Here is a 20,980-nt window from a genome sequence, read left to right on the forward strand (position 1 = left end):
CAGCTCCCCATCCCAGTCCTGCAAGGCAACTCATAACATGTACTATTTTACATTATCCTATACATTTCTAAAATGCTCTCTTTGTGTGAATATCGGGTCAAATACGTTCCAAAAAAACTTCCAACTCTCTCTATCTCTTTGTCATTTCGATATAAAATATTGCTTTCCCTGAGTTTGCTTCTCGAGAAGAGAAGAGTTTTGTCTTCTCCCATTCAGTTCTCCATGTTTTCAATTGATGAATCCCATAGTTGTACACTTCTCATTCTTTGCAACATATCACTGTCATTATCCCACATCAATTTGCATATTTTCAAATATATAATTTATCATCACCGAGAATTAAGTGAGAGGAGATAACTTGGTTTTGGGTTTTGGGTTATATGGTGTGTGTGTGTGTGTGTGTGGGGGGGGGGGGGTTGTTACAGCAGCTGTGAAAACAAAAATAACATTATCGCCACCTGTTGGTCTGGCGTGTTGATAGGCATTAACATACATAACCAACTGTGGAAGATGATCAGCTGGAGCCCCAAAGCACCAGGTTTATGTCCCACAAATGGATAATGATGAATTCATCAAAACGTGCGGTGTTAATTGACAAGCTACATATTACATCAACGCAGTAATATCTAACACATATCCCATCAAAATCCGAAAGGTTTTCTAAAGGTTGATAACGTTTTGTATTTTGTTCAACTAAAATGTCCCTCACGCTCCCTAAAGTTTCTTTTTACGCTTTGTTTCCCTTCTTCTTACTGGGGATCCACGGGATCTCACAGATTGCTGAAGGAGGAGGAGTTTCTGTCCCATGAGTAGACGTCTGTTTCTGCATGATACCTGGATGTCTTGAGGCTTCATTAAACAGACCTGAGGAAAACTGGAGAAAAACAACCAAACACATGCGTTTTAATTAACCAACGGACCAGCGCTCCACCTTCAGCAGGCAACGCCTATTGACAGGGTTAAACAAGACTTTTATAATATTTTGCATCTTTACTCGCCAGACGGTCGTAAGTGAACAGCTCATCAAAAGTGACTGCTGTAAAGTTGTAATTATCGGAGCGGTTTGTTTATGCTGACCATGCTTCGACTCGGGTAAGTGGACTTTGCTTACAAAGCTGTAACGTCTCGTGTTGATCGTTTAATTAACTGCAGAGTAAAATTCTGCGACAGCTGTTTGACAGAGAGCAGCATTTCCTTTCCGGAGTTAATAGGCTACGATCAATAGTATATTATGTGCAGCTGTGTTGATTACATACATGCAGTTGCGCAACAGTAACAAGTAGAGTTGATAAGTAAAACAGTACTGTAAAAAAAAAAAAAAGCTCATAATTTGTGCTAATGCGTTTAGGCTAATTGAGGGAAATAGAGTCTACTTTTTTACTAATCAACATTTACGGTGGAAGAAAGTAACTGAGGGCATTGAGGGCTTCGTTTTTATTGTGACGCGCACATTCTTCCGTATACTTTACTTGAATAATACCTTTCTTTGCTGCGTCACTACATAACCTTCTCGGTCAACAAGCACTCAGACGATTTAGTTGATTAATGTCAATGAAAACTAATTATATAACACAAAAGCAGCACTTATAATCTTAAGACAGATGTTCTCTAAAGTTTTTGGAAAAAAAGTCCTTTAGCAGGAAAAAACATTCAAAAAGTCTGATTGACTAAATAAATCACGCAAGACCAAAACGACCGATACATAGACGACTATAAAGGGGGCGCAGTTAATATTAAGATGTTCAGAATATTTATAGATTAAAGCACTCTGCTAAAAAGTAGCTCAAATGAGCTCCACCATTCAATGTTACACAACTTCTTACGCCTTTGTGAAATACTTTTAATATGTCTTATTACATCTTAGAGAAATACTTATATTTAAATGATTTATACATGCATTGAGTCTAACTTCATGTAATGCAGAAGTTTTACCTGGAACAAAGTATTTTTTTCATGTGTTATTACCAGTTTTACTTGAACATGCATATTATGTAAATACAGCCTTTATGTAATTCATGGCTGTTTCCAAGCAGAAAGTATCAAGGCATTTTCTAATGATTTTAATATCTTTCAGGTCCATGTTTATATTGGGATTAGCACTGTTGGTTCAACTGGCAGGCTGTCAACAGTGTGTATCAGCTGACACATTGGCTCCACCAGAGGTCTGTCAGTACAATGGTACTTTGTATGCAGCCTGCAAAATGAGACCCAGCACTTCACTACCTGATGGTCTGCCCAAAGTGTACGGTCAGGTGCTGTTCAAGCAAGATTATCCTCAGGGAAAACTCAATGTCCTTCTTCGGTTCAATGGCTTCCCCACAGAGGAGGATCCAGAGCCCAGAGCGGTGCACATCCATCAGTACGGAGACCTGAGCCATGGGTGTGACTCCACTGGCGGCCATTACAATCCAAATGGTGTAAATCACCCCAACCATCCTGGAGACTTTGGTAACTATGAGCCTGAGGAAGGAAAAATACATGCATTGATAGAATCTGAGGCAACCCTGTTTAACGAGCTGTCTGTGATTGGAAGAGCAGTGGTGGTCCATCAAAAGATGGACGACTTGGGGCGTGGTGGAAACGAGGGGAGCCTGCTGAATGGAAACGCAGGCCAGAGGCTCGGCTGCTGCATTATCGGGGTTTCTCCCCCAGACCTCTGGAATATGCAGTATAAGCTGTATACTAGGCGGCTGAGGAGAAATTAGTTTTACAGGAATGGAATATATTGTGGGTTAAATTCCAAATTTGGCCTGTATTCATTCGTTTACTACCAAAAATGTTTTTTTTGTTAATCTCAAATAAAGCATCTTAACTGAATTTGGACTGACTGGCAGACTCCTGCTTCCGATATTTGACATCATTACACCGTTCTCTTGTTGGTATCCGTGGTAGCCTCCCTTAAAGGAGTTGTTTTTTAGTTTTATGGGGTACCTGGTACGTCACCCATTTTGAATTATTCTGTGGCATCCATCTTGATTTCACATTACATGCATACCTGAAATAATTGTAAGTGATAATAAACTGACTTTCTGGTATTTTTATTAATACACATTATAAGGCTCACTACACTTTTATTGTTCACATCCTTCTTAGGTTTTGTAATTTACACACAGACACTTTATTTATAATAGTAAGTCATAGTAAACTATTACAATTCTACAAGTGCTTTGTTTAGTGCTTACTAGCCAATGTTAGCATGCTAACATGCTAAAATAAGATGGTGAACATGGTAAACATAACGCTCTCCTGTATTTGTATGTTAGCATTGTCTTTGTAAACATGTAAGCATGTTGTTAACCGGTTGGCTTAAAGAACCTGTTTCAAATCTAACAGTTCAACCCTTCAGGGCTCATTTTAGAGTCTACATAAAATACACGTTTTCCAACAACAAACCAGTAGTTGAAAACCATTTATTTTTCAGAAATAATTCCATTTTGTACACGTTTTCAAACATTTAACACATAGGGCTATGTAACTATGTAATTTCTAGCCAGTGAGTTAATGTTTCACGACAAATACAGGACAAAGACATCAGTGCTGGTAATCTAGAAGTTGTGACTTAATTCTGTAATGTATTTTTAATTAAGATGTTTGTTCAATGCCACTTGACAGATCACTGTCTGTCATCAAATATTTGCTTTGAATAAGCCCGTCAAGTTGATAAATAAGATCATGTGTTAAAAAAATAAAATGCAATTATCTTTAATCAATATCAAGTATATTGTCATGCAACATTTTACATAGCTTTGATAATATTGTGTTGATTCAAAATAAAACGTGTGTGTGTAAGGGTGTTTAGCAAAAATGCCAAATGTGTCACATTATCAAATTTAAAACAACGTAGTGATCAATAAGATTCAGTAGTTGTTTTTTTCAACGTCGGCAGAGGTAGAATGATGAAGGATAACTTATTTTACCACGTCTTTCTATTCATAGTCAACAACAATCACTTTGTCCCTCTTCAACTTCAGCACATTTATGTGAAACTTGAATCAGTCTCACTCCAGACTCAACAGGAGAAATATTAAACAAATTACATTCACCTTCGATATTGAGTTCAAATGTTTTGCTACTTTTTTCACCAATAATCAGTCTCTCCAATCTCCATCGTTGATACGTACAGAATGTAAAGCTTCAAACTTTGTGTTAAATGTGTGAGAACAACCCATTTCCTGTTTTCAACACCACAATTCGTGTGGAAGAACTTGAACGATGTGCACAAAGTTCACACTTAACTGGACTGTGAGCCAGGCTTCGTTGCCCAACCTCACTAATGTGCTTCTGGCTGAACATTGTGGATTTTTGTGTGTTAAAAAACAATTCCAATAGAGTGTTATAAAAGCACATTCCTGTTAAACATTCAAATTTGGGAGTTAGGTCTGGACATTCTTCTGGGACAAATTAAGATCAGTTCCTGACAGTTGGAGCTCCGATATAGTTTTAGGTTCGTCATGAGTCATTCTTACTTCTTGACAAAGCTTTATTAATGAGGAAATCATGTAGTGTCCCAAAAATTGTTTTTTGATATTTCTTAAATTTGCAGTAAATATCAGATGTCGGCATTCATTATCAACACACCATCTGTGAATCATAGCTTAATACCGCCACTTCTATTTTGTTTTCACTATTCATAAAAATAAATAAAGTAGGATCATAATACAAAACATCATTGATTTTTCCCAATGCTCTGCAACATGTGACTAACACAAAACATCTGTCCCATCTGGAAGCTCCGTCTCCTGGTTTGACTGCACGTTCTCCAGCTCTTCATCAGAGCTTGCGGCGGCAGCAGCAGCGGTGTACACTGTGCTATTCCTGCTTGCCTCTGTTAGAATAAACTCTGTCTCAACAGCTGCCACCTCTTCAGTGCCATCCACCGACTGTTCCTCTCCTTCTCCTGTGGGATCAGAGTCTTCAAGAGTTTGCTCTATGTGGCACAGGTCTGACGGATGTTGTGTAGGGGAGGAATCACTTGTACACTCTTCATTTGACCGGTAACTCGTTAGATCAGTTCTGACCTGTGAAAGACCGCTGTCACGACACTCTCCACTGTCTGGTGATTCTGTCTGAGGGCAAACTAGCTCTTCCTCAGCTGACTGGTACGAGATGTCCGGCTGGCGCATCTTCTTGCTGGATGGTGACGGCGTCTCCTCGAGACGCTCCTCTTGACCCCCGGACTCGACTGCCGGCCCGCTCTCCTGGACTGGGACTCCTGTGGAGCTCTGCTGATCGACGACTATTTTTTCTAAGCCTTCATCAGCTGCAAGAATCCGAAGAAATCAAATCTCACCAACAGACAGAATGATAGATCGAGTCGACTGAGAAGTATAAGTTACATTAAATATTCACCTTCCTGTCCAGGAGACTCCGTCGACTCTGCCTGCTGAGTATTCAGGATGATAGTGTCTTTTCCTCCTATAGGGACATTAATCAAAGTAAACTTTTTATAAAAGTTGTAGAAATTCAAGCATATACGTGTCATTACTTAAAACTGTTGGATTGGATAGAAGTAATAGAGAGATATCAGAAGAAATGAAAGAAGTTCAAAGGTTAAAAAGTAGTTGGAGAAAGTGAGAGGAACATACTTCCGTACATTCCCAGAGACACATTATAAGTCAGGCCTCCAGGGAGCAAGAAGCAAAAGGACAGAAGAGAGGATAGTGAATGTAAATTATTGTAAACAGTGAGTAGAATACAAGCTTCAATGAAACACAGTTTATTACGATAATTATATCTACCTGGCAGGCTCCATAATCCAGACATTTCTAACATTTTTAGCTTCTTCTCCAGCTCTGCTACCCGGTTTCCAAGTATCCTGACAATAAAAGGCACAAAAGCAATTACATTTGAATGTTTTGTTTGGCATCCAAGCTATTGACCTACACAACTCAGAGTGTATACAGAAAGAGAATGAAGGTTTGATGGAGTACTTGTTGATTTGGCGTTGGTGCTGAATCACCATGTTCTTCTCGTGGATGGTTTCCAGCAGAGCTGTGGCGAGGGACTTGAGGTCGGAAATGGACTGAGGAGTCACCGGCAAACTGCAGCTGTTTTCTTCAGACAGTAACAATTCCTTCACTGCAAACAGATTGTTGGTTCAAGTGTTTCCACAGAGGTTGTTTTTTTTCACCTAATTTAAACTCAATGTTTACATGACATGTTTGTGACATTGAACATACTCACAACAGTATGTATGTTTAAAAAAGAAGAAGATCCTTCTGACCTTGTTTAGCAGAGAGCACCCCAGTCAGTGCACTACTGTTGGGTTTCCCACAGATTTTAGAGGTTTTCCGACAGTCCAAGGCACTCTGAAATCAGTGAAAAGTAATACTGAGCAGGATTGGTTTGTTCAAAAATATTTAAAAGAAAATTCTAGAAGTAAAATATTGAAGAAACAAGAATGATAGAAAAAAACATGTAGCTTACCTTGTACTTCACCAGGTTTTTTTTGAGTAGGTTGATTTCGTCTTGAAGTTGACAGAACCGCTCATGCAAATACCTAAAATATTATTGAGATCACATGTTCATCATTAAACCATTAAACCTCGTCAGTTCTTTCATCAACTGCTTCCACAGCACGCTAGACTCGTGCAAAAGGTTGTTTCTTTAACGTTGGACTAATTGCTGCTCTATTTCAGTAAAATATCTTGAACAAACCTGTTCTCCATGCAGAGTGCATCTATATCTAAAATGCGTATCTCATCGTTGCCCAAGATCTGGTTCATTTCCACATTTAGCCGATGAGCCTTCTGCTGGAACACGTCGCGCTCTGCTCGCACGTCCTGAAGCTCATCTGTGAGCGACTTCACGCTGTGCTCCAAAACCTCATTCTACAGCGACACAAAACACACCGTGGAAGTACAGAGACTGTAACTGAATCCACTTATGACACGGCAGAACAGTTCATCCACTCCACAAAGTTGTTGAAAAAAGTAGGCTGGAATTAGGGCTGGGTGATTTGTTAAACAATCTTCTCCCCCCATATGGGTGAAGCATGTTTTCTTGTAATTCAATACAATATTATTAATAACCAATGGTTTTCTATACTCTTGTGTGGATAAAATACTTTATAAATGAATGGTATTGAGTAATTTCTAATTGAATTAAGACCTTTAGTGTAAAAAATAATTAGATTACTATGAAATTTCTGTTATTTGTGTTTGTTAGTATTAATTTCAACAGCATAATTGTGTATCACAATATCTACACATAGGATTTCAAAACACCCCCTCTCTAAAGCTGAGCCCAGCCACCCTACGAGGGAGCAGAGGGACAACCACACATGCTGACATTACCGATTACTGACTCGCTTTGTTTGGTTTAGTTTATGTATTCTCAATATACATGTGCCTATTTAATACTTGTAACAAATAGTCTCCCATTTATGTGGCAGCCGAAGGCCGGTGTTGTAACACTGGTAAATCGAGAGCTTCTACTTCGGGCACAGCCATTAATTAATTTAAAACAGGATGAAGTTAAATATCACAATGCTGCCATCGACAAGCCCACAACAGAAAGTCACCTAAGAAAATCTGTTCTCACCTGCTCTCCAGCTCTTTCTAATTGTTTGACCAGATCCTCTCGTTCATGAGCAGGAAAGTGTCGAGCACCGACCTCCTCGTCTCCCAGCCTCTGTTTGGTGATGGTCATTCGTAGAAGCTGTTGAGATGAAAAGACCAAAGTTTGGGATTCTGTTTGTGAACTTAATCGCTACTAACTTAAATCGGATGAATTCATTCATAACCGGCAAATGATTTTCACGCGAAAATAAATAAACACATAATATACCAATTTCCTATGACTGAATATTTCGGTATAGTTCATTATGTCACGGTACCTTGTTGTCACCTTGAGCTTCCACCAGTCGCTGTTTCAGCTCTTTCACCTCCTCAGAAAGTAGACAGCTTTTTTCTCTGGAGTCTCTCAGTAGCTGGGCTAAATTTACCTGAAGAGAACGTGAGGTCGCATGAGCTATATCACACAGGGTTAATTCAGCGGTGACACAGACGTTTCACAATTTACATTTTACTCTGTACAGAGCAAGAATTTAATAGAAAGATTCCCCCATTTTGTAACAGCAGTGGGGAAAAGCATACCACTCGCCCTGGCAACTGTGTCCTTCTTGTCCAAATTAAATTGTTGGGTTGTTATAAAGACTGGAAGCAATCAAGGATAAATTAAAAACGGTTGGTTTGTATTATCGAAATATGTACAAAGCATAGTTCCTCTAACTAGAGACAGCTGGGTTGAATGCTGTCATCCTTTTACTATTTAATTATTTTAGCACACAACCAGAGACCAGCCTCATCCAGACAGACGAGCACACGATGTGCATTTAACTGAATATGTAACTGAATTACACCTTCTAACCATCTTGTGTAAAAAAAAAAAAATGCAACCTTGATGAGCCACTTTCTAACAGTTGTTCACCACATTTTTGTTGGACAGTGATAGATGATCTGCAGGATAAAATTGCTTACTTGATTCCTTTTCTCAGGAGGCAGAGAGGGATCTCCATCCTATCAAAAAAGATTTGTCATTCATGTCAACATTGCTGAAATTCAATAGTGCATAATGACAATTTCTATTCTCCATTTTCTGCTCATGATGCATCTTTATGACTGTACTAACTCAGCTTACAATGAGTTCCCTGTACTTCTTCTTGAGTCCTTGGTGTCGCTCACGCAGCTGGTTGGCCATCAGTTTGTACTGATCCCTCTCCTGCTGGCAGCTGTCCAGCTCTTTAGACAGAATCAGAAGAGCTTCTTTTTTACTCTCCAATTTACGCTTACAAACAAGGAACTATGGAGAGAGAGAGAGAGAGAGAGAGAGAGAGAGAGAGAGAGAGAGAGAGAGAGAGAGAGAGAGAGAGAGAGTTGAAGGGTATATAACAAAAATTTTAAGAATACTGCCTAGCTAGGGAGAAACTTATTATTTTTTTAACTGTTATTAATGAAGCAGCGTGGCCAATATAGAACAATTTATATCACAATAACAATTTAAGACGTTTGGACGTTCAGTAAAGGTAGGACAATCCAGGTCCAACTTAGTTTTGCAAAATTGTGTTTATTTTAATTATCAATTAATCTGTGACTTAAGTTTTGTATTAATTGCTTATTACATGTTGGAAATAATGTATAAATAATGTATGTATGTATGTATGTATGTATGTATGTATGTATGTATGTATGTATGTATGTATGTATGTATGTATAGAAAAAGCATTTTGTGCCATGCTTCTCAATATGAAATAAAATGATTTTAGTCATAATACACAATAACATTTGATTTTACTGCATCACCAATCTCTGCAAAAGATAGACATGAAAGTGAGTATAAAGTCATCATGAGCTGTCATCTCCACGTATTGATTGAGACTATCTGGAACCAGTGAGAAGTCAATACAGCAGCAGTCTGGCGCATATTGTTTTACTGCACATTTCATCATTTTCGGCACTGGGCTCTGCAGGTAAAAGGAAGGAAAACAAATCCATCTACTTCCTTTTCCCCAGGCTGAGAGAAACCAAAGCAGCGGACATTTAATCCTCTTTCCTGTTTAATCTATAACTCCTGAGCGGTCTGTGGGCATTGAAAGACACACATTTGTCGCTAATGTCATAGTTCAGTGGTGCACAAACAAACACGAGTGGAGGTTAGTGAGTATTTATTGTCACGCTCCTCTCTGCGTCTCCCCAGTCTCACCTCGTTGACCATTCCCTGCCAGTCGCCCTCGCTCCTCCGGGTCGGATCCATTTCTCTCCGCAGCGCGGGACCAAACACGAGCAGTGACGCAAGGTGAGTTTCAGACGAGCACCACCATGTTCCGATCAGATTTAGACACGATTTGCATCGTCAACCCAGATTAGCTGATCGAGGAACACGAGCTACATCACTTCCGTCCGTCCTCGACGTCACAGAAGCGTCACGGCGCGTTTGGGAACCCTCGTACATTTGTGAACTAGCTCCAGGCACCGACTAGAAACGGTTCGGCCACCAGACTTTGAAAATAAATAAAGAAGTTTGTGTGAAATGATCAAAAAAGGACAATATGAAGTTTGTAATCATGTGAATAAACACAGACAAAATGTGATTTGATTTTTTTTTTAATGAATACAATTTAGTTCACAATGTAATGGATTTTAAAAATATAATGGATGATCCAACAATTTAATACATTTTGTCTATATTATTAGTCTTTTTCATTATTCAACATCACACAATGCATGTTCTGTTTTACAAATTCAACACAAGCAATAAATGTGGTAGAAACAAATGTAGAGGGACTCTTCTAGTTAATTTATTATTAAATTTTAAAGTGTGGGACCTTAACTTTCACATTTAAACTAGACATTTTAAATAAATAATTCAATCAATTAAACTACAACTGTACCTGTCCTGTAAATACATCTGAGCGTTCACTATCCAAACTACTATTCTATGTAGTACGCCAAAAAAGTTTATATAAGATATCCTACTGCATCCAGACACATTTATAAAATAGTGTATCTTAATTGAATGCATTATGCATGCAACAATACTTTGTGATGGCAGCAGCAGTATGTATTACAATCTTTTTTTGTTTAAATATTCATTTAGGACTCAGCTTCCAAAATTGGTTTGATCAGTAAGTTCTATTTGACCTTTGACCCCTTTTATGTAACTTGATTGTGTCAGAGACAGTTTCTTTGCCTCATTTATTTGAGTTTTTCTTTCACACTGAGATTGAAATAAATCATTCTGTCTCACAGTGAGAATGTGCAGTGTGCACAAGAAAGAACATTGTAACATTTGGATATTTCATTACATTCATTTTTGACAGAATCAAACAACTCTATTTGTGCATAGCATATATTATTAATTGGTGAAAGCATGCACATCTCGGTGGTTCAATAAATAGCTGTTGATAGTTCATAGAAAATATATAGTATGCAGCGATGCCTTGTACAGAACAACTCAACAAAGAATGACAAAAATACAAGATGAGGATGATTACACACAGGTAAATAAACCATATAATTTTAACATTTGTCCTCTGTTAAAGTTGAAAGTAAATGCTTTCTCAGACATCAGATGTTGACAGCATCACAATCAATTTCAAACGTGCTCTATGGGGCACTTTGTCTTTGCTTTACAGAGAAATGTAATAGTCTGTACATTAGCAAAGAACGGAGGACACAAATATACTGCATGTGGTTAAATGTTCTTTAATGCATTAACACAAACTCATTCTTACATAAGGATGTTGATGTAGATTTAGTTTAGTAGAATTGAAAATATATTTAATTGCTAGGACTTGAAGATAGATAAAGAAGCAAGAAATCTCAAGTGTTAACCAAAACGCATAAGATAAGATATGCTAGATCTTGTTCACATTTTGTGACTTTAAGATGTTTGACAGTCGATATTTGCACATCATGCCATTGTTACGTGGGTGAAAAAATCAACCAAAGACACATTCAATATTTTTGTACAATACAGGAAAAATATAAAAATATCTGTAAAGAAAACACATTTGTGTCCGAGGACCATGTACATTTTATTTCAAGTCATATTGCAGCACACAAATATCCTCAGGATTGTGATTAAGAGCAACAATCAGTATTATATATTTTGCATAGGAATGAGAATTTAATTATAATTAGTTCTGACACTAATCAGGCACTCTGTTAATACAGTAGCTGGTTATAAATGCTGTGTAGTTAGACTTAAGCTCATAATATGTAGTTAATACATTCAGCTGGATTTTTGGGGAAATGATTTTGAAGAAGAACTTCATTTCATGCACATTTAAATAATGACAAATACTGCGTTGAGGGGCTTCAATTTTTTGTCTGACTGCTCCAATTGTTTGAAATTTTAGACCACTCCCCAGCTTGTTGTTTTTGTTTTAGCTACATCCAGCACTTTCTGTATTTTTCTAAAACAAACAATGCAACCATCACACCCACTTCACAAGCCATTTGGCCAGGTGAGAGGCAGTGAGAGTGTAGAGGGTTTTAGCGCTCCTTTTCCTTTATCAACACAAACACTTACATTTATGTTACTTTTTGGGTGTACAACTGAGTTCAATGCCACAAATACCTTCCAGGAAAGACTGTCTTAAAACTGTGTGCCACCATCTCATTTCTAAATAAGTATTGCATCTCGCTCGTCTCATTGACAGAAGGCTGTACAGTGTGACAGCTTTTCGACACCTTACATATACTGACACCTTGAGAGCTCACTTTGAGGTGCCATACAAATCTGTGTTTTGTTCATTGTAGAGTGGTGAAGAGCTTTCGGCCACAGTCACTTGTGGTGAGCGCTTGTTTATTGCTGAATGAGTAATTTTATACAACCTTAAAGGGTTTTAACTAGTTCTGTGGCTTGGCCATTGTTTGCTTAACATGATTACGCTTAAAGCAACACCTCGAAAGATAACATATTGTAAGCCAGAACATTATCTTCATGCTGTTTTCATTTTAAATGGTTGCAATTTTTTTGTATTCCTGTCAGACCTGTCATACCTCCATAACTGCTAGATTTTGAACTTGCCAAATATGTTTGTCTCAAATCGATATAGATATAAAGCATTTGAGACTCCTTTGTAGCATACACGCAAACATTGATCTGAGTGACCAACTCATACTGTTATAAGTCATTATTTTTGTTCGACATTATAAGCTTAAATCCACAATAATATTCTCAAAAACCATTGATTTGCCCTTTAAGCTGGAAGAGAAGATGAAATTCCTGCGGTCAGTGGTCACTGCAGTAAAGGACCGGGGTGACTGCACATAAATGTCCTTGAACTTGTGGAACGTTTTGGTCTCCACATCCCAGAGGTAGATTTGTGTGAAAGAATAATCGCTGCCAAGAGCAAGGTAGTGCTTGTCTGTGAAGTTGAAAGGTTGGAGGATCATCGCTCCTCGAGAAGGTAGAGCCTGCACCTCAGTGAACTGCTTATTGGTCCACTTGAGGATTTTGGAGTCACCGATGTAGCAAGTCATGGCCAGATACAACTCACCCTCCACCCGGAAAGCTTTTACTGCAACCACGTCGTCGACATGTGGGATCTCGCCGTGAACTATGAACTTCAGGGTGCTTTTGTTCCACAGGTAGATGACAGGTGACTGAGAGCGACTGGTCAAGATGAGATAGGACTTTCCGTCCATCTCGACAAACTCAGCGTCTGTATCCCGAAACCATTCGTGGAGAAACTGGTAGGAGTAGAAACCAGTTTCATTGCGGTCTGGTTGGTCTGACCACTTGTACAGAGTAGACAAACCGGCTTTGGAGCTGTCCACAATCACAAAGTACCATTCACCGTTCATTTGGAAGACCTCAATATCATTTGGCTTCGAGATGTTGAAGACCTCAATCGTTTGAAACTTTGTGAACTTGCTTTGACTATTGTCAAACTTGTATATATGGGAGCCACCAAAGAGCTGAGTGACAATTATCAAGATATGGTCGTCGATCAGAACCGACTTGCAGCCAACAACAGACTTCCCTGTGAGGATAAAAATAGATGAGTGGAAATACAACACAGAGAGTGAAGTTTAAGTTGATCATGAACTGACACTAAAATTGTAACTCCCAAATTGAGTTCTTTTAAATTAATGTCATGAGATTTTATGTCAATAAGAAAAATACAGTCAAACCTGTTATATTGTCAAATTTCCTGAAATTCATTTCAATGTGATCCCACTCCATGACCACACAGCTGTTGGAGTTGGGGGCAGCCATCGCCACGTAGATATCCTCCTTAAAGGCGAAGACGTCCGCGGACATGGACTGAATGGAAATAGACTGATGACGCACAAAGTCTGTGAGATGCGGACAAAAAAAGGGAAAGTGTCGACATTTAAATCCTCACCGCTTCAAACACATTTGGAATGATGTGAAAAACTTCTGGAACAGCACTTCTATCTTGATATCATTAGCAAATTGTACCATGCGAACAAACTAAACTAAGGTTGACACGATAAACATTATCAGCATTTCAATTAGCATGCTGACGTCGTGTAGCTCAAAGCACCGGTGCGTAAGTGCAGCCTCACAGAGATGCTAACGTAGCTGTGTGTGTGTGTGTGTGTGTGTGTGTGTGTGTGTGTGTACTTAGATGAGTGTTTTCAGAGGTCCACATGCTAACAGTCCTGCAGTAAGCTTATTTGTTTTTGAGTGCATGGTCGTGTCGTTTTGAATTATTTAACAGTTTTATTGATTGATTTCTTTCTTTTATTAACATTGCATCATTAGCTATGCCTGTGCCTGCTCATAAGTGCGATAAGTGTGATAGTGTACTTTTCATTGTACCTGTTGAGATACACTCGCCCGGTGGAATAGGAAGGTCATTAAGGCGCTTGCCCTTCATGTCACCGGGGCCTGCGCAGAAGACATCTGATACCGTGGCATTTGTGTTTTTCAGCCACATCATCAGCCACTTGTTCTCACAAATGCACTGGAAAGAGTTGCCTCTCAGATCCCTAATGTATGACATGATACAATCAGGTTGAGCACAATTACTGAACAATACAATATAATAATATATTTTATATTCACAAGAGGAAACAATTAAGATGCTGCATTGGCGACTGTGGATCAGTGGTAGTGCAGGGTCGTCCTTCCATCAGAGGATTTGATTCCCGCTTGTTGTTCACCGTTATGCATTTTTTTGCATCTTTTGTAAGATTTTCTTTTTACTAAAATGTATTTTAAAAGATCATAAAAGTAGCTTCAAATGAAAGCCAACCCGAAACTGTCATGCACTATAGAGGAGAACGAAGACAGGAACTCAAAATTGTAGCTTTCCGTATCATTCTTGTGAAGTGTTTAATGCTGCCAAACACAAAACACAGCCTGAGTCAGCTTCACTTAGGAGCACAGTATGGAAAAAGACAACACACACACACACACACACACACACACACACACACACACACACACACACACACACACACACACACACACACACACACACACACACACACACACACATACTGCTGACACCATACTGCCTACTCACAGTTCCAGTAACGAATCCAAATATAAAAACAGATCTCTTGGAAGAAACCTCATCTTGTTATTGGCAAGCGATCTAAACCAGAAACACAGCGAGAGCAGAAAAATGTACATTAATGTTGTAATTGTGTCAGTCGCTCTGTGATATAGTGAATTATTAGTGCTGCAGATGCTGCATTGGTGGGTAAGATGACTACAGTAGACTTACAAATGAGTCAAATCTCGTAGACCACGAAAGGCATTTTTGGTGATCATTTCAATCTTGTTCCCTTCAATGAATCTGTTCAACAAGCAAAAATATGAGCAATAGAAATATATGAATGTATTATGCCATATTGATGAATCTGCACATATAGATATACACGTCAGAATAGTAAGGGGTAATTTATTGGGTTTTGTAGATTGAGGGTGGGGCAGAGAAAGAATCTGCAGTTGTATTTACACCATGATTCAATACAGTCCTTCAACATAATTAATAAGTAGTGGTATATCAAAGTTCAGTGTCATGCATAACATTTGGAATACAGCAAGTTCATCAATTAATACTTACAAATATTCTAGATGTGGAAGGCCAGAGAATGCATCATCTTTGATTGTTGTCAAAGAATTTGCATTTAAAAGTCTGCAGCAGGAGAAAAAAATCAACAATTGAGTAAACTAGAAACTAAAACTTCTGTTAAAATGTTTGCTTCTTTTCTTACTCTGAATAATCATAACACAGAAAACCCAAAGGGGTTTGTATTATTAATAATCTGTCTATTTGTTGTGTGTTTGTGTGTAAATTGCTAATAAATGCAATCAATGCCTTTTAGTGGCAAAATAGCACTTACAACAGCTGGAGAGAAGGCATCAGTGAAAACATCCCTTCTGTGATTTCAGAAATAGATCCATTTACCATGCTCCTGTTGAAAGAAAACGCATACCACACAAAGTCTTACTAAACAATCAGTGGCAGACACACCAGCAGCCAACTCTGCAGGGAAGCGCCGAGTAGCAAGCAAATTGTCTCCTTGAACGCGACATTGATCGCCTCGTGCTTCACTGAGGAAATAATCCTCAAATTCAACGTGTTACTCACAGTGAGTTGATCTCATTCGGGACAGTCCGCGGCATCTGTAAAGTACCGACGCAGATGATGGTCTCCTTGGTGCAGGAGCATCCTGAAGGACATTTGAAATTCCTTTTCGATTCAACTGCTCCACAAACACACAGAAGCGTAAAACTGGCGAGCAGCCACTGCCGGGGAGATGTCATGTTGCTTCTTGAATGTTGATATTAGTAAATGAGGCCGTGGTTGATGCTAGCAGAAGCTTTTACCCGTCTGGGCGACATCAAAATGCTGCACTAGTGGAAACTCCTGACACAGGCTGATACGGCTGCAGCTGCGTCCCGGAAGGCTGCTTCGATTTCGGACAGTGGGGGGAAAAAAAAATAAAACATGGATTTGTAAGTCACCACAATTGTTGTCTTATTAGTTGAAAATAAATACTTTGAAATTAAGTTTCTATATATTTTATTTTTTGTCATAACACATATCCTTCAAATTATATGAAATAATAGGGAATCAATACGACACCAGGCACGATGATAAAGTATAAAAATGCATTATTAGTGGTTATTTCAGCACCATGGAGAGCGTTAACACATTTTACGCGCAGCCTTTATCACGTGACACACTATGCATACCAGGTAATTTTGACTTCATGAATACAGAAAGCCCCATAAAGAGCTAACTGCATGAACACATGATGCAGAGTGTAGGCAAAATAATAATTTTCTCTTCAAGCATGTGCCAAAAACGTTTAAAATATTATCCTTTAAACTATGCAGTTACCCATGAGTTTCCAAACAAATCATTTAGATCGAAATAGACATAACCCTGAGCACTGTACTAAAGCAACTGCTGCAATGACACACACACACACACATGCTGTTACATGATCCTACCACTAGAGGGTAGCCATAGATCAGCAAACTCCAAGTCTGAAAAAGTTACTTATTTGTTAACAAAGGGGTAAAAGTAATCAGCTGTCTTTGATTCAGTTTGGACTTTTTATGCTATTATAGCTGTTGGAATTATTTTTAATTCTATTTGATTGATTTGATTTGTGCCTAAACCTCATCAAAAGACAAACAATACAGTTGCAGTGGTCAAACATGTCATAACTCGTAATCTGTTATGCATCTTTTATGTCCTATACCAGAAAAAAGTGATCCTCATTTTTTTCACCAGCTTGCACAAAAGACAGTCTGTCCTTCTCTGGAGTGGCATTACACCCGTCTGTCTTGGCTAATGGTGTTCCGACGCGTAAAGGTGCACATAGGGATTTTTAAATATATTTAATTATACCTCACTGCAGTTATTCCCAATGAGACAATACAATTGCAAAAACTTGTTCTGGAAAAGGAATGATGATTCATTCAAATAAAAAAAGGATTTCAAATCATATAAAAGTGTTTCGAGCTGCAGGCTCTTACTCTGAATTGTCTTCCTTTCTTTTCCTTTTTTTCTGCAGTTATTAAAAAAAATAGTTTTAGTCATTGCACTATTCTAACTGTTAATGTGATAAACTGGGTGTTATGAACCAAATTTGTATACATGTAATGTAATATATTGATGTCAACAAAGGTTTTGTATTGAATGGTGTAAAAACTAATTGTTGATACTTTGGTTTTGCAATCCACAACGATGACTCATATGATCCAATTATACATCATCTTTGAATGCCACCTGGTAGCATTATTCATAGAAAGAAGTATTCACTTCACAATAGGGTTTTTAGTTGTTGCAGCAGGCCCTAACAAGGTGCTGACCTTTGATGGAGAACCAGTAGTTTATGAGCACGAGTAAAACCAAATACCCATCGGCAGAAGTGGGCAACTGTACATGTCTGCCATTGCTGGCATTGCTCATGACAGCTCTGCATCTAGCATTGCTGTTTTTAGGCTAGAGTATCCCTGAAACACTCAGGACACGTGCAAGCTGAAACCAGAGGCACTACAGCAAGCTCTTTGCTATTTCGTTTGGGACAACCATCACTATAATATTGCATTTTGCTCGTGTTCTGGATGTCTGTGCAACTTAATGAACTTGGTTTTGCGTCAGATGAAACAAGAATCCTTGTGCAAAAACCTTTTTCGACCGATAGAAAAATGTGCTTTGTAATGTCTCCGCATGGCATCTTTTTCTAAAGTGGTAAAACAAACAAAGGAATCTGACAGAGCAGAGAACACACACATCAACAGTTAAGGATTGAACCTCTTTTCTTTTATATATATTTTACACTGTGCCCAGTGCACGTTTTGCCGCGTTAACTTGTCATGTCATCTAATTAAATCTACCTAATTTAATGAAGTTTCAGAGTCTTACTTTTATGACATTCATATTTCTCAAATATATAAAATGTTTCGAAAGGCACATTTTGTGTTCTTTATAATATTGTGAAATTGTATTATGATATAGAGGATTTAAAAATAAACCCAGTGTTTTTTTTGTCTCTTCCTGATATTATTTATTTCTATTACGCTTGTGTATATTTTAAATTGTGCAAAATATACTAAACTAAAAGACTAAAACTAAACTAAACTACATTGTTTATTTCAGTGTCGGCTCTCTCCACTTTGATTTTGGATGAACAAAATGATCTCATTCAATTCAGTTTATTTTGTCAATTGCCCAAAATCACAAATTTCAAATTAGCCTCAGAGGGCTTTACAATCTGTACACATACGACTTCCTTTGTCCAGGGATCTCACGTCGGATCAGGAAAAACACTGCAAGGGAACCCTTTTATGGAGAGAGAAAAGGGAAGAAACCCCCAGAAGAGCAACAGAGGAGGATCCCTCTTCCTGCATGGACAAAAGTGATGTGAGTCATGTGTACCGAATAACCAACATAACAGAATTGTCCCGTGGTCTACAACTTTAATAACAAGTCAGACCTCATGGTCTCATTAGGGTTTATACTTCGCACATACTCCTACGACTTCACAATTGTATTGGAAGAGAATACAATGAGTTGTAAACACATCTTATGAAGAAAGAACTGCACAATATATTGTGTTAAACAAATGCAGATTTACTTCAAATTAGATACCTTTTGTATTGCTGATATCACAGATTTATTTTTGTTATATTTGTGGCAGATCTTTCAGTATTAAAAAAAAGTACAACAATGAAATAAAATACTAAATAAATTGAATATTGAAATTAATAAACAGGAAGCTAATGTAGCGGAAAACAAAACAATACTTAAAGTAAATAAGGGCCCCAGACCATACATTTAGTTTAGTGTGGTGATAATTATTATTGTACATTATCATTTGGTCTGTTAGAATAACAACAATACTCAGACTCATGGTAATGGTGCAGTAATAGTACTTTAATGTATCACTGTAGTAAATAGCAGTGGCATTTGCAGAAACTTTACATTGAGCTACACGTGTAGGATTTATATTGACTTTGGTGTCATCCGATGATCATTTTGGGATTTATTTTGTGATATATGAATACCCTTGTTATAAACATTAAACAATTTACCAGGTTATCCTCTAAGAATTAGGTCTGAAATTGTTTCATTTAAATTTGTGATATTTCAAAATTGGTAAATCCACATAATCCTGCACCAGTAAAGTGAAAGGAGCCTAAACGCTCACAGTGATCATTAATCCTCCTGAAGTGAATTGTCATTATTCACGGTTTAGAATAACACTCTAATCCCTTACATCCAGTAAACTAGCCCACATATGATACTTTCAAGTCCAAAGGTGACCTTTCACCCTTTGAACCATGAAACCTCTGAGGGTTGGGAGGGGTAACCTGGAGAAGTGCTGTGTCTTCTGGCCGATAGCGACTGCTTCACAGCAGGTGTTCAAGCTCTAAAAGCTTCTCTCGTTCCCACTCAGAAGCTGCAGAAGATTTAGGAGTCAATGTCAGAGAGTCACCGGTGCTGCTCCATGGCACGATCCTGCAGGAAACACAAACAAACCATCCTGGATTATGCATATTTAAGAGGTCTGTGTTCACAATAAATTACTAAATGAAGAGCAAGTCGTCACAATACAAATGTAGTTTTTCTCATGATTTGTATGGCTACACAATTCCATCAAATCTATATATGATCCACAGTTTTGTGTCATTTTATAATTTAAAAAAAAGTGTTGTGGGTTTGAACAGACCGATGATAGAATGTAATTCATTAAGAGATTTCTTTCCTTTTTAAAAAAAATAATTTGAGAGCGTTTCATTTTTGTGAATCCATTGACTTATGCTTCTCGGAAGTAGTATACTACTATACTACTACTTCTCTTATAGTAAACATACTACAAGAGACAAGGTTGCATAGTCCATCTTCTGCTTTATTATTTACAGTTTCCATTTTGTGATCAATTCAATTTAAAGATGTCTGGTCAACTAACTTTTTCAGAAATAAAATCTACAACTTCTCAGCCTCCATAAACACACGCAGTATATTTCACACGTTCAAGCAGCCCATTTAGACCCACGTCTGCTCGGCGAGTGGATAAACAACTGTCTGACCAACGTTTGTCAAGTCTGAAAATCTGTCACCCTAAAATCAACACTTGTTAACGCTGGAAGATTTGCTGTGTTCAACCTATCCTTCACACTCAAACGGTTATTTTTAGAGCAGGTACGTATTGTGTATTCTGTATCAACACCTGATGTGTTTAAGGGTGGAAGCGAGGGTTGAAATGGTCTTCACGTGGAGTGTCCGTGCCGTTGATAAATGGTGCTCATGATTTAACACCTGCTGTTTTAATGTAGCCACCGTAAGAAACTGATCTCAGCATACTTGCGTGACTGAGTGGCGTCCCCATTTTAAATAGATGCCTAAATTTATCAGCTTTGTGGAGGTCAGTTCAACTTGCATGTGTGTGTGTTCATGTTTTGGCACAGGAATTGAAAATCTAATCTTTAATAACTGACTTTGAAGAAATACATGAACTATATGGGCACT

The 20,980-nt window shown here is 38.1% G+C and overlaps 3 protein-coding genes across 5 annotated transcripts; 1 reads left to right on the forward strand and 2 right to left on the reverse strand.

Moving 5' to 3' along the window:
• Positions 1-831: 831 nt before the first annotated feature.
• On the forward strand, positions 832-3,688 carry LOC137792919 (extracellular superoxide dismutase [Cu-Zn]-like). The gene is made up of 2 exons (XM_068588726.1): positions 832-1,092; positions 2,075-3,688. Exons 1-2 carry the CDS (start codon positions 1,070-1,072, stop codon positions 2,703-2,705), a joined length of 654 nt encoding a protein of 217 aa, XP_068444827.1. The 5' UTR covers positions 832-1,069; the 3' UTR covers positions 2,706-3,688.
• LOC137792916 (coiled-coil domain-containing protein 149-like) lies at positions 3,407-9,887 on the reverse strand. 3 transcript variants are annotated; one of them, XM_068588723.1, is made up of 13 exons: positions 9,703-9,887; positions 8,641-8,802; positions 8,481-8,519; positions 7,838-7,945; positions 7,543-7,659; positions 6,658-6,830; positions 6,427-6,499; positions 6,224-6,308; positions 5,931-6,054; positions 5,739-5,815; positions 5,586-5,621; positions 5,350-5,415; positions 3,407-5,260 (listed from the first exon to the last, which is right to left on the reverse strand). In XM_068588723.1, the coding sequence occupies exons 1-13, from the start codon at positions 9,751-9,753 to the stop codon at positions 4,701-4,703; spliced, it is 1,671 nt and encodes a 556-aa protein (XP_068444824.1). In that variant the 5' UTR covers positions 9,754-9,887; the 3' UTR covers positions 3,407-4,700. The 3 variants fall into 3 exon arrangements, with proteins under 3 accessions (XP_068444824.1, XP_068444822.1, XP_068444825.1); XM_068588721.1 differs by having other exon boundaries at positions 5,931-6,078; XM_068588724.1 differs by lacking the exon at positions 5,586-5,621 and having other exon boundaries at positions 5,931-6,078.
• A 298-nt stretch (positions 9,888-10,185) lies between these two features.
• LOC137792918 (leucine-rich repeat LGI family member 2-like) lies at positions 10,186-16,317 on the reverse strand. Its single transcript, XM_068588725.1, has 8 exons — positions 16,082-16,317; positions 15,834-15,905; positions 15,554-15,625; positions 15,212-15,283; positions 15,008-15,079; positions 14,299-14,468; positions 13,644-13,808; positions 10,186-13,492 (listed from the first exon to the last, which is right to left on the reverse strand). The coding sequence occupies exons 1-8, from the start codon at positions 16,255-16,257 to the stop codon at positions 12,657-12,659; spliced, it is 1,635 nt and encodes a 544-aa protein (XP_068444826.1). The 5' UTR covers positions 16,258-16,317; the 3' UTR covers positions 10,186-12,656.
• Positions 16,318-20,980: the final 4,663 nt, after the last annotated feature.

This window comes from Clinocottus analis, unplaced genomic scaffold (assembly GCF_023055335.1).
Source record: "Clinocottus analis isolate CAN_PGR_092001 unplaced genomic scaffold, fCliAna1.0.p SCAF_22, whole genome shotgun sequence".
In the NCBI taxonomy this organism is placed as follows: Eukaryota; Metazoa; Chordata; class Actinopteri; order Perciformes; family Cottidae; genus Clinocottus; species Clinocottus analis.

Coding starts and splice junctions, on each gene's coding strand:
- LOC137792916 (XM_068588721.1), bottom strand. CDS start 9,753: ATGGATCCGACCCGGAGGAGCGAGGGCGACTGGCAGGGAATGGTCAAC. Junction 7,946..8,480: donor CTCCTGAGAAAAGGAATCAA/GTAAGCAATTTT, acceptor CGTTCTCTTCAG/GTAAATTTAGCCCAGCTACT. Junction 6,831..7,542: donor TAGAAAGAGCTGGAGAGCAG/GTGAGAACAGAT, acceptor GTGTCGCTGTAG/AATGAGGTTTTGGAGCACAG.
- LOC137792919 (XM_068588726.1), top strand. CDS start 1,070: ATGCTGACCATGCTTCGACTCGG. Junction 1,093..2,074: donor CTGACCATGCTTCGACTCGG/GTAAGTGGACTT, acceptor AATATCTTTCAG/GTCCATGTTTATATTGGGAT.
- LOC137792918 (XM_068588725.1), bottom strand. CDS start 16,257: ATGACATCTCCCCGGCAGTGGCTGCTCGCCAGTTTTACGCTTCTGTGT. Junction 15,284..15,553: donor CTTCCACATCTAGAATATTT/GTAAGTATTAAT, acceptor CTTGTTGAACAG/ATTCATTGAAGGGAACAAGA. Junction 13,809..14,298: donor GGGCGAGTGTATCTCAACAG/GTACAATGAAAA, acceptor CGCATCTCACAG/ACTTTGTGCGTCATCAGTCT.